This window comes from Bufo gargarizans, chromosome 4 (genome assembly GCF_014858855.1).
Source record: "Bufo gargarizans isolate SCDJY-AF-19 chromosome 4, ASM1485885v1, whole genome shotgun sequence".
Lineage (NCBI taxonomy): Eukaryota > Metazoa > Chordata > Amphibia > Anura > Bufonidae > Bufo > Bufo gargarizans.
The window spans coordinates 119340714-119354778 of record NC_058083.1 but is presented as its reverse complement, the minus strand read 5'-3'; the positions used below and the strand labels follow the sequence as shown (position 1 = coordinate 119354778).

The 14065-nt window shown below is 41.5% G+C and overlaps 1 protein-coding gene across 2 annotated transcripts in view; it reads left to right on the top strand.

Annotated features, from left to right (window-relative positions):
* SPSB4 (splA/ryanodine receptor domain and SOCS box containing 4) overlaps positions 1–13655 on the top strand; it is a 171201-nt gene extending 157546 nt beyond the window's left edge. For both annotated transcript variants that reach the window (XM_044290033.1, XM_044290034.1), the window contains exon 3: positions 12058–13655. In XM_044290033.1, coding sequence (XP_044145968.1) covers positions 12058–12185 — 128 coding nt within the window. In that variant the 3' untranslated portion in view covers positions 12186–13655. The remainder of the gene's footprint in view (positions 1–12057) is intronic.
* Positions 13656–14065: the final 410 nt, after the last annotated feature.

The following is a 14065-nucleotide window of genomic DNA, read 5'->3' as shown; positions in this document are numbered from 1 at the left end:
TTACATATCCTCATATACTCTGTCATATGATGAGTATCCAGTATATAGTCTTTCAATATCTGTAGGACTTAAACCTAGGTACATCTGTGTCACAGATATTCATTGCATTACTGGCTTCGTGCACACGACTGTATTTTTTATTCGTGTGCTATCCACAATTTTAGCAGCTGGCACACAGACTTATTCATTTTCATGGGGCCATGCAGACATTTATACTCTTTGGTCATTCCACAAATTGAACATGTCCTGTTCTGTTCCGTAGTGCAGACAAGAATAGTCCTTTCTTTTGGTGGAGGCGAGAAAAATGTGGAATGCACATGGAAGGTATCTGTATTTTGCAGGTCTGTTGTCTGTGGGCCAATTTTTGGGACATGCCCATGTGCATGGAGCCTAAACGCTAGTGTGAAAGTAGCCTTACTTGTTCTTTCTTTCATGTGTAGGATTGGTTTAACATATCTGATGGGATAAGAAAATCCCACAATGTATTTTTTGTAGGGTAGCACCTAGAAGTAGTGTCCTTGTGGCCATCTCTCTGACCAATGTTTTGAGCAGAGTAGGGAATCGGTTTTACTCTAGGAAAGTCAACCTTTGATAATCATTGAACATTCACAGGACATTTAGCTCATATGAGGTCATAGGTTGCAAAGCTGGCCATAGAAATGTGATTGAAGGAAGCATGGATTGGACAGGTTGGATCTCAGCCCATCTTATCTTATTATTTGCATTTTTCGCAGACAAAATTCATAGCAAATGCTCGTTCACTGCATTTTCTCAATTGATATTTGGCCGAATTCGACCAACTTTAATCTCACATGTATAACCAGCTTAACTCCATTTACATTGATGTCTTACCCTCAGTATAGGCCATCAGTATCTGATTGGATCTACATCCTGCTTCCTCCATATCAGTTGTTCAGGAGTACTGTAGCTCTAGTAACGGAAGTAGATTGAAGTGAATGGGAGCAGTGCTGCAGTAACCAGCTCGGTCCACTACAGAATGGGTGGAGCTGAAGCTACCTCCCAGCAGCTGATCAGTGGTGTGCGGGGAGTCGGACTCCATTGGGGTGGAGTGTGCAGGGAGTAGGACCCCCATGGATTAGATATTGATGGCCTATCCTGGGGATGGGAAATCAATAATAAATTGGACAACCCCTTTAAGTCTTCATGAGTCTTCCAAAAATAAAATATTGTAGGAATCACTCCGTTATAGACAAGGAGACCAGGAAATAATACAGTTATAGAGGACCTGACACCACTTACGGCATGCCCATATAATATTTTTAGGACTCAGCATTATATTATTTCTCCTGTAATTGTATGAAGTCATTGCCAACTGAGTCCTACCATTTCCCTTGTCAATGAGGTGAGCTCCTACCCAGTCTTACAGTGTCCAATAAATACTTACAGACTGTATAGAGACATACCCTATCGACAAGGGAAATGGTAACACCCAGTTGTCCATTTATTTATTAATTTTAAGGAGAAACAGCCCAACACAGAGCTCCGGAACAGATGCTCTAGAATTATCATTGAATGGGAAATACCAGAAATTATTTTAGGAAAGTTGATAACTTTATGTTGAAAGTAATTTATTATTTTACTTATAAAAAAAAAAAGGATGTAATGGGTTAAAAGTAAAACATAATCATTACTTACCTCACACATCCTCAACTTCTGCTGGTCCCCTGCTGATCCTATCCCCTATGCTCTTCCTGGTCCTGTGCTCAGCAGACAGGAAGTGGCATGGACCGCCCAATCATCCGGTCACTGGCCGAATCAGGGACCAGAACAGCTTGGGAACAGCATCAGCGGGTGAGGTGAGCAATAGTGGTTTGATTAGATCTTTATCCCGCACCGTCTGTCTTTTAAAAAAAAATAAAAAAAATCCTGAAAAACCCCTTTAATTCGTGCTATCTACTAAGTAACACTCCCCACTGTGCAGTTATGATTTAGAGAATGAATGGCCACAATGTTCTACAGCTTTTGAGACAAGGGAAATTGCTGGCTCAAGGCAGGAAATGTACCGCACAGCGAAGCAAAACATATGACTTAATATAATAGTCTTCCTTACACTCTAGCAGCACCTCAAACTATTTCCCAGACCCCCCTCTTTAATCTGCTAGAATGCAAGCTGCCGTCACTGCAGTTTCCACTCCTGTCATGACCCAGAGATTGTTTAGTCTGCTGAGGATCTGCGCCATCCATGGGGAGCTCTGGAGATAAATGAACAGCGTGTAGCTAGCTGCAGTGAGGACAAGACGTTATTTTCATTTTGGATCTATAGGCTGCGACTGTAGGCCATGTCATCAGCGCCTACGTAAACGGTTAAATAGAGCTCCCTCAATCATTTCTGCCACGGATGATGTAAGTACAGTCTGCCAGATGAACCTATAAAAAAAGAAAAAGAAACTGCAGACGTGTAGCAGGCATCACCACAATGGGAGACATTACTGAGGCTGTTTGTCAGCATTTGCCTCAGTGTGAACACAGTTTTGTGCAGGGGCGTAGCTAAAGGCTCAGGGGTAGGGGTGAGGAAACCCGTGGAAGTTCGGGTTCGCTGGGTTCGGCCGAACTTCAGGTCAAAGTTCGGGACCCGAACTTGACCCCGGACCCCATTAAAGTCAATGGGGATCCGAACTTTACTTTCTTATTTTTCGTTATAATATTGGTTATAACAGAAAATAATAGCATTCTTAAGACAGAATTCTAAATAAAATGGCCATTGAGGGGTTAAAAATAAAATAAAATCCACCTCATCCACTTGATCGCGCAGCCGGTATCCTCTTCTTTCTGCTGGACCTGCAAAAGAACCTCCAGTGACGTCACTGCGCTCACCACGTGGTGAGCACGGTGATGTCACCGCAGGTCCCCCTTCTTCATTCAGCAGGACCTGCGATAACGTCACCGTGCTCACCACCGGATAAAAACCGCAGCATGTTGTAGTTTTTGTCCGGCCGCCTATCAGCTGCGGCCTGGCCTCCAGCCCACCACCATTATAGTGAATGGGGCTGGAGCGGGCTTCCGGCAGCACAGTGGACTAGCGGTAGCACAGATCTGGCAGGCTGTTCCGCAAAAGGCTACCGCAAGTGTGAAAGTAGCCTTAGCTTTACTATGCATGTATGCCTTTTTGTTTACTACTGTGTGTCCTTATGTTGTTGAGCATTATAAAGCCTTTTTTTTCGACACCCATCATACAAGGAGGTTCTCATTGTCATCGCTCTATGGTATAGTTATAGTAAAAGTTAGTTATAGTAAAAGATGAGTACTGTGGGCTTAATTCCTGCAGGTGACGCAAGCCCAGGAGGAACCTGAGCGGAGGAAGGGAGTGGTAGTGGCTCTGGCTGTAATAATCATTCACAGTGGCAATCCTCATACTGATGCTCCTTACAACCAGGTGGTGACAGGTGAGCACCCTTTCTTCCCTTGAGGCACACCCTTATATTGGGGATCCTGCCTGATGGTAGTTGGGGTGCCCTTTGCGTTATGAGTTTGGTACAAGTGCAGGGAAGAAGATGTAGGTCAATGAATGGTGCTGGAGTCAGTAACCAGGCCGGTTGTAGAGAACATATAAGTCTCTCTTTGGGAGTGCAGAATGGGAGTTGCAGTATATCCAACGGTATCAAACACAGTTCCACACAATTTACAGTGCAAATCTTCCCTGATAGCAATGTATGGATACGAGTAATGATGGGGTTGTAGTACTTCTCTCTATCTTTCCAAAGTCTCTTTCTCTTTGCAAAATCTAAGGCTGGCAATAAGTTTCTTGAAAATGTGTCAGTGATTCCCAGCTGAGGGGTATAGGATTAAGATATGGTGGGCCAGGACTGTCTCAAAGTGTGGGCGGGTATATTAACAATGTTACTCACACTGCAGTAAAGTCTCTATCAGCCTTAAACTACAAATACCTTACTGGCTCGAGTACTAAGCCTTGCAGATTTTGGACCTTCTTTCTCTCTCTGGAGTACTGTAAAGAGAGAGTGACTGTCCTGGACTCAGGCATAGTTCCTCCTAGGAGTGAGCACATGTAGCTCCTCTTTGTTCTTCTCTTTAGACTCACACACTAAACTAGAGGCGGACCTAGGTCGATCTCTTAGCCTTCTACAAAGGCAGAGTCAGGATTGTTAACCCTGACTTATCCATACAAAACTATGCAGGTACAATATAATACATCAGAACATTACATAGTACCAAATAACATTAAATTATACATTTTGCAGGTACCCTATTCTGGGGTACTGCACAGGTAATAGGGATTTTTCTTAAAAGGGGTTATCCAACAAAAAAAAAAGTATTACTATATAATGAATAAGGCATTGCAAATGAAGTATTATTGCAATATACATGCATTGAAAATGTCGTAAGTTTTTTTTTTATGTATATTAAATTTTAGCACCCCCTGCTGTTTATCCTGTAGCTGAAATTCTGGTCCACCTTCTCCTACATTAATGCAAAAAGGTTATACCTAAAATGTGGTTCATACAAAACCTCTTTTACAAGCCAACTCTACACCAATATAAATACCTACAAAAAGAGTCTAAATAAAAACGTCTTTATTATATGAATAAATATTACATAACATTGTTAACAAAGATAAAAACTACAGTAGGAAAGGTACGGTTCCCCTGAGGGACGGTATGGCACTACAAAAGTATTCTATATATATATTGTAACAAGGGGAGTCCATAATGTAAAGTCAGCACTAGATGAATCCTGTATATCATAAATGGATACTCACTACCTATTAGTAAAGTGCAAGTGTCGGGAGAAGAAAGTCAAACAAGTATCTAATTCAAAAAAAGAAGAGGGGCTCCTACCAAGTAATACAATACAACTAATAGAAAACAAATAACATAGGCTACATACCCATCATATTATGAAGACCCTCAGGAGAACCGCACACCCCAACACACGTTTCTGCGAAGCCTTCCTCTGGGGGCGCCTACATTAAGTGGAGGATTAATATGCCCAATAGCTTCATTGCTCCCTTCCTCCTCAGTGCTGGAGTAGTGATCTTATAGTGAAGCGGCCGAGACACCTTTCATTCATTCATCCATATTTTTTAATTCAGATATAAATTCAATATATAGCTATATCTGTCTCTCTAGACAGTGGAGAAGGAAATTGTGGAGCATTATGGACCATATTTTGTTATCTGGGGCCATATTTGATAGACAGTTTGCATGGGGAGGAAGGGGTTAGCAAGTGGTGATTGTAGGGCACTGCTGTGAGATGTACTGTAGGTGCCTGACAATCTTATGTGAACTTCTGCCCGACCGCAGGAAAGAGAGAAAGTCCTCCAGATACATACATATTAGTGAAAGTTCCTGTCAGGCTGCTCAGCCATGATGGCCTATAGTAGGCAGGATCACATCATTACCATCTGTTGTAGACTCCCCCCCCAGGTCTGCGAGTTTATTGAGCATTATTTGTCGTCATTCTTTTCTTGCTCCATGCTTCTGTTGTAACAAAATGTTTACATGAGACATCTTTGGCTTTGCTTCCTTTTACTTTGATGTTTGCTCATTCTTAAAAGTAGTGTGTGTGTGTGTGCGCGCCTTTAACTGTGCTTCTTGAAGAAACATGGCAGTATTAATTGAGTTTAGTAAGATCATGCCTGGCGCAGATGGTAAAGGCTCAGTTCACAGATTAATAATTACGTAGAAAAGATGAATGAAATCCTCAGCTAAGGGAGGGAAAAAAGATCCTGAAGGATCTAAGAAACTTCTACCATCTGTACACTGATCAAAGCCTTCCTAAAGCAATCCATTAGGAGATTTGACATAAGCTATACACCACTAATATAGATTTATGTTAAAGAATCAGTATGGCACCCTACACATGGGATCATAAGAAATGATAGTGGTGTCAAATATTGATATTATCTAGATACAGCACTCTAATAACCATCCATAAAATGGAGAAACGATTTATGATTTACAGTGTTTTTTCTGTGTTGAATGTGATAGTGAAGTTGGAATTAGTGCAAAGTCAATGGTCCATAGCTAATCCAAACCTGCCAAAATGTGCAACTATGCCGGTAAGTAGAGATGAGCGAAGCTTTGAAAAATTTGATTTGGCAACTTCGCCGACAACAAATTAGATTCATTACAAATTAATTTGCCACGGATCACTATAAATCAGGTATACCCAGGCCAATCTGCCTATTAGTACCACTGGCTGGTAATACTGACGCACAGTAACTCTACCGCTAACAGAACGGATTAACTATGAATATTGGTGCACTGGACACTTATGTACATGGTGATAAATTAGCCCTGCCTGTAGTACTGATGGCACAGTAACTCTACAGCTAACAGAATGGATTAGCTATGACTCATAGTGCACTGCACAGTTATGTACACAGAGATAAATTGGAGCAGAGTCTGCAGTTCAGCAGTCTCCTATGCTCCCCCTCCACCCTCCATGCACTCTCCCTGCAGTCTCCCCTCTCCAATATTGTCCTGCACTCTCTGTAAATAGTTTGCAGCAACACTGTCCCTAGAGCATGAGCGTCTTGTCACGTCTCTCCCTATGCTCAGCTCACAGGAAAATGGTGGCGACCGCGTGGGATCAGGGTTATAGGGCTCTGTCTAGCGGTGCCATCACAGGGGGAAGGCTACCTGTAGATTGGCTGGTTGCATGGCATTATGGGTGATCTTGCGTTCCCTGGCTTGTCTCGTCTACACTTACTTTCACTTTCTAACACGTGCAGCCACCAATTTAGGAAAACAAATTCGTTACCACAAAGTGCAAGGAAATTCAGATTCGTTTAGAATTGAAGTTTTCCTAAACTTCAGACCTATTTCTGCTTCGGATGTATAGTTTTGCTCAACCCTACTGGTAAGGAGTGGCTGTCACTTGACTGTTGATTCCTTTTACGTTATTTGTCAGAGTACATCTTGATTCAGTCCCATGTTTGGTCTGGGAAGGTTGTTTTTTTGCCAGACATAATAACTTAAAAAGATAAACAGCAACAGTTGTTAGCCATAGATCGATGGGCTGGACTTCAGCTGATGAGGTGAATGTTACAAAACTGATGTGGATCGGCTGTGTCTACTGAACAGATTTGACTTGGGGCTACTAAGTGGCCACCCTAGTCTTCAGATTTTAAACCCGATAGAGGGATCTAGACTGTGCTGCAGGGGAACCACTGGGCTGCCACCACTTAGAGTGGTCTCTGTTTAAGCCACAGGGGTCAAGAGACACCGGAGTGGTCAAGAAAAACCATCACGAGGGACAAGCCAAGGTCAGGGCAGGCAGAATTTGTGCAACCCAAAGTTAGTCTAAGGATAAGGGCAAAATTCAGTTGTTCAGCATGGAGATAAGGCAAAGGTCAGGGCAGATAGAGGTCGGTACATGAGAGAGTGAAACAAGAAAAGTAGCGCACCTTAGCAGGAAACTAGAAAACTAGGAACTATTGCTCGGGCATCCTCCCACAGGGGAAGATGCCTTAAATACCCTAGGGAGGCCACCCATAGGCTGGGAAAGAGTAAGGTGCACGTGAGCTGACGAGAGCTGGATAGAGCACCCTTACAGGCAGTGAGAGCTGAGAGGCAGAGCTGGCAGGAAGCGGGTCTCAGCCTGCATGAGGAGGATTGAGGACCACTGCCCCGGAGAGCAGAGCTGGAAACCAGGGGAGGCCTGTGGCAGCCATGTCTGAGAGGAGGCTAGTGGACGGCATGGAACAGCACTACAGTGAAGAAGTTCTTTGTAAACACATCCTAACTTAGATTTGATCATGCAGCATGGTAAATATCTGTCACTAGTCATAAGCTGTGCAAGTATTCCATCTGCATCAGGCAATGATCATAAAAGCTATTTGATTTTCAACAGATATCTGCTTTCGATTGGCAGAAAATGGTCTTAATCAGGCATTTTTAGCCATCTGAAATCCATAGTTTAGGTATTTCCAGCATTATAGAAGATGGCATAGGTCTTTTTGTTTTCTAGTTGTAGTTATGTGTTGGCCCCCAGGAATGCATCTCAGGAGAGACTATGATTATTTACAGTATTTGCTATCTTACATTGCCATGGCAATCCATAGAGACACAGTGGCCCACATTTACTAATCCTGTCTAATTTGTAGCCTGAAAATGCGCCAAAATTATCACAGTGGCGGATGCTGGATGATAAATCTGATGCATCTTCTGACTGATTAATCTAGTTTATACCAGCTATTTTTTGGCTTAGCTTATGTTAAAAATCTGTGCCAATGCGGCAAAATTCTGCCCACCAAAAACTTTAGACCAACCTTTACGTGGGTCAATGCTCGGGAAGGAACGTTCCTGAGAACACTTTTTCCCAATAACTGCTCCGAATAAATGTGCCGCCAGTCACCTAATGAACAATCAAGCGTTTATTCATCAAGTGAAAGCGTCACTGATGAGGTCAACTAAATTGCCATTTCGGGGAAGCAGATCATGCTGTGTGAACATGGATCTGCTGTCCAGAGACAATGACATTCTACGGTGACAAGTGAACGAGATGATTGATGCATGTAAATGCAGCTCTCACTTCCTCTGAGGAGCAGGCAATTATCAGGAATGAATCATTCCCTATAACTGCCTGGTGTGTCGGCCCATGTAAAGGGGCCTATAGATGGTCTAATGTGTCCCATAAAAATCATAGATTTCAGCTTCATATATGTATTTGGAAGTTAGACAAAAGCTAGCCACATCTACATTCCAGTTTAAAACCAGGAAATGACGGGGATGTCAGAAAAAGTCATTCTTTTAGTCACATGTGAATAATAAATGTATCTAAAATGAGAAGCACCATAATTTTGGCACAATGTCAAGAAAGTAGTGGACTTATCATTGTAAATGTGGGCCACTATGTACCTTGATTTCAATATATATATATATATATATTTGGAAAAAATAACCAGCAGCACCACCAAGCCAAAAAACAAAGTAAGAAGAGTGCACTGCCCGAGTATGGTAACTGGTGCTTACCCACTAATACGGAATAAAGAAATCGGACTGCACTCCAAAAAGGTCTTCAGTGAAAAAAGGATTTATTCACCCATGAGGTGGCACAAGCGACGTTTCGGCTCACATATAAGCCTTTCTCAAGCTTGTGCCACCTCATGGGTGAATAAATCCTTTTTTCACTGAAGACCTTTTTGGAGTGCAGTCCGATTTCTTTATTTTATATATATATATATATATATATATATATATATATAATGTCAGTCAATGTTGTATGTAAAAACCATATGAAAGAAAATGATGGAAAAGAAATGTAAAACTGGTATTCTGATAAGTTTTATTGCTTAGCAAACTCACGAAATGCACCTTCAGTCTGCAGGCAATAGTTGTAATGAATTAAAGGGCTTCTGTCACCCCACTAAAGTAATTATTTTTTTTTGGGGCTAGTTACATTCCTTATAGTGCGATATATGAGAATATAATGTTGTCACTTACATTCATTCAGTCGTTTCTTATAAAAACTAAGTTTTATAATATGTAAATCAGGTCTCTACCAGCAAGTAGGGCGTCTACTTGCTGGTAGCCGCCGCAAAAAACCGCCCCCTCGTCGTGTTGATTGACAGGGCCAGCCGGGATCTCCTCCTCCGGCCGGCCCTGTCAGCATTTTAAAAATTGCGCGCCTCTGTTCATTCCATGCAGGCGCTTTGAGATGAGGAGGCTCGTCTCCTCAGAACTCCCTCAGTGCGCCTGCGCCGATGACATCACCGAAAGAGAAGACGTCATCGGTGCAGGCGCACTGAGGGAGTTCTGAGGAGACGAGCCTCCTCATCTCAGAGCGCCTGCGCGGAATGAACAGAGGCTCGCGATTTTTAAAATGCTGACAGGGCCGGAGGAGGAGATCCCGGCTGGCCCTGTCAATCAACACGACGAGGGGGCGGTTTTTTGCGGCGGCTACCAGCAAGTAGACGCCCTACTTGCTGGTAGAGACCTGATTTAGATTTACATATTATAAAACTTCCTTTTTTCTAAGAAACGGCTGAATGAAAGTAAGTAACACCATTATATTTTCATATATCGCACTATAAGGAATGTAACTAGCCCAAAAAAAAAAAAATTACTTTAGTGGGGTGACAGAAGCCCTTTAAATGGTTATTTTTTCGGTAGAACCATTAATGAAGATAAATAATTTTTACTCATTTGAGATGCAATACAAAAATCACTTAGAAAAGAAAGTAAATACCCAAAGGATCCAATACCTGATAAATCTTAAATGTCGGTAACAGATAAGTAAGCATAGATTGTCGTCTCCATGAATTCGCACTAAGTTTGTTCTCACAGTTGAGCTGCGTAAACAGGCCTTGGAGAAGATTTGAGCTCCATACAGTGTGTTACTGTACAGATCTGCCTGACTAGTATTTTCATAGCCTATAAGGAAACCTAAGGTTTCCTGTGGAAAGAAGAAATTCCACACCGCGCTGCAGTGTCTGCGTTGTATTCAGCCCAAAACACAAAAGCCTTAAGGAGCCGATTCCAAATCCCATAAAGCATTTTGCCACGCTCACTTGGCAGTGATATTTAGAACATTATTAGAGGTCTGGAGATTTGACCTTTGCATAGCATCCTGGACTGGCACATCTCCTAATAAAATATGAAATGTAAAGCTGACCTAGGCAGAGGAGCGAGGTGGAATGGAATTAAAGGGGACAAGCAGGTAGCCTGATATAAATGTCTTATATATCTCATAGAACCTCATTCTCTAAGGAGTGAGCATGTTGTGTTGAGCAGGCAGCAATAACCATACAAAGACATAAAACAAACTTTTGGCTGAGGGAAAAGCTTATTTAAAATGGTTTTCCGAGAGTACAGTTTCATGGCCTATGCTCAGGATTGGTCATTGATATAAGATGAGTGGGAGTTCCACTCCTGGTACCCTTCTGATCAGCTGTTTGAAGAGGCCTCTCTGGTGACCACTCTCTTCTTAGGCCAGCAATGTCATGTTCTTCAGTCACATGGCCTAGGAGCAGCCCAGTCCCATTCAAGTGAATGGGCTTGGGCTGCAATACCAAGCACAGCCACTATGCAGTGTACAGAGCTGTGCTTGATATGCTGTGTGGAGGCTGTAGCCCTGACCAGGGCGCTGTGGCCTCATCAAACAGATGATCGTTGAGGGAGCTCAGATATTGATGATGATATTGATCCTAAGGATAGACCATCAATATTGATCTCCTGGAAAGCCCCTTCAACGGAGTTATACGGGTTCGTCAACCCACTGTTCTCTGAGAATCTGCTATGGGGATTGCCACTGCTGGGACCACAGAGAATGTGCTTTTATCACTAATCGATAATTTGAAGCATTAGACAGCATGCACAGAAATCAATGAGCCATCTGTATAATGCTTAAATGGTCTCTCAGGGTGAGATGGGCCAATGAGGATGAGGGTCAATTGGTTCCCCCCACCCCACCCTGGTGTGTAATCTGATTAACCCTTTTCTAAAAACAACTGATTGTTATAATCACCATTACATTATGGAACTGCCATTTATATTTGTCTGTTCACAAGGTAAAAATATACTTCAGATGGTGGTTCATCTTTCATACATAAATGTTATTAGTACAAGCATTGTTTTTGCCCCCATATAGTCTGGGCTGAGATTTCAGGGACTCTAGATACATAGAACTCGCTGTTTTAGATCTATGTATGTTCTCTGCATATACAAGCCCTCGGGCGTGTATATATATATATATATATATATATATATATATATTAATTGCTGCAGTTGTGCATCAAGTAACGTAAGAGTGGACTTCAATTTATTCAATTATATTTTTTATTCACCTTCCCATTTATCACAATGTGTCTTGTTTTAGAATATCTAGGCCCCTGTGCCCATCTAATACCTGTTTACACCCAAAAACATTGACCGATGATGTTGTTCTCTTCATGTATTTATTGTGATATGCTTTAGGGTCCCTTGATGGTTTCATCTTACTTAGTAACTTTATAGTATGTAAAAAAACAAAAAACATCACAACACTTTTTAGCTCCAGAATACCGGAATATGTCATCTCTATGAAATCCCCATATTACGTAGAACCGTAATTTACGTGTGTCTTCTTTTATTGCAGCGGAGCCATTGCCTTTGATGGACTTGTGCCGGAGATCAGTTCGGTTTGCTATCGGCAGAGAACGTTTGCACCAAATCGAGTCTTTACCTTTGCCTCAGTCTTTAAAGAACTATTTACAGTACCAGTGACGTCATCACTGCACCTCTAAGCCTCGGCCGGACAACAACACAGGAGAGAAGATGTAATGCAACATGGCAGATATTGTTTACATGGAAACAAAATTCCTTTACGATGGATATTTACACATTATTTAATTTTAATATATATATATAGTGTTCTTTTTTTCTGGATGCAGTGCCACAGAGCATTAATGGACTACTGGAAAAATCTTGTCTGATGTTTCATCCAGTGCTGTCTATTCAAAGGATTCCCAATTTCTGTCTTACCATTTATTTTTCCATATAGAAAGTTTTTCAGATGTAGTAAAATTATAACATTTTCCACATCTAATAGGCACATATAGCTACGCCATTAAAACAGAGTGAAGACTGCCTAGCCAGTCAACAAGGGGTCAAAATAATTCAATGCATATCAAAGTGGCTAGTAGAAAGTTAATGATCTAGGAACACAGCTTATCTCTACATGAACACAAGGGAGTTATGAGACAACTACTTACCTCTGTTCTAGTAGAGGTATTTATTTGTAGCCCAAATGTCCATACCTACCATAAGTTCAGGCCCTGTTGCTGGTATTGGGCACATTGAGATGTAGGGTCCAACCCAGGTGGTCGTACCAACCTTACCAACAAAAGGTATGAACCTTGCAAGGGCTCACTCTCTCCACAAGCACCGCAAATGTAAACAAATAAGTAACGAGAGAACATGTCTAAGGATTATGCATCCCTTGACACTCAAGGGATGGGGAAGCTCTGAGGGAAGTAAGCACTGGGCTTTTCTGTACCAGTATGTCTAGTGTAGTAGCATCAACCGGAGCCAGAAGGTACAGTAGGACTATTGTGATTTTACTATGAGACACCATCTCTTCTATGTACAGTCTTTACAAATGCTTTTTTTTTTGGGAACTAGAACTGTTAAAAACTGATTTAAAAAAGAAAACACAGCTACCGACTAGTTTAAACCCCTAAATATGAATTCTTTCTGTAAATCTACACCTATATCATGTCTATAACTATGATTTGTGTCAAATGTAGTTGGGAGCATTTCAGGTATATTCTTAAAAAGGCAATAACTACCTGAATCATTTGTCAGTCTGTAGGTACTCAATAAACAGACCCCGCCCCCGTAATGACATCATATCTGCTCCACAACAGGCGCCACAGTGACATTGAGAGGAGCTTCACTTTCATCAAGCTCAGCTCAAATATCATTCTTAAACCAACACTGATGTGCTTCAAAATCACAAAATCTCATGTACCTCTCATGCCCTGTATCCATGCTATTGAGATATATCACAGCCTTTTATTTCTCTACTCAGAACACTATTATGGCTGTTGTTGGAACCAACCAAGTGGTTCCACATCTGTATGAATGCATATCCTTTTGGTTTGTCATTTTTGGGAATTGTCTGGATTTAAGCAGTGATGCTTGAGATTTTTGGAGGGTTTGCTGAAAAAAGTATAAATAAAAAAGAGAATTACATTGGGTGTTTTTCTTCTTTATAACAAATAACATATCTTTTTGATGTTTTTGGTATACAGTGTAAACCTTTATGAGTTTTCATATTGACACTTTCTGGTTGACTCATCCATTGCATTTATCAACTGTGATAAATGCCCAAACTTGAGGTTCAACAAAACGATTTCAAGTAAGTTCACTAAAGACATATACTACATGTCATGTCAGAAATATTTCTACCTATTTTTAACCACAATTGTTTACTGTATCAAGACATTCCCATACAGCTAAAGCTGGGTTTTCACGGCTCAATTGTCAGGCAGATTATCAGGGATGATTAAATTAAGTGAAGAAGTCCGGGTTCGGGTCTAGGTACCACATTCAGTTTTTTCTCATGCACATGCAAAACGCATTGCACTCGCGCGGAAAAAAAC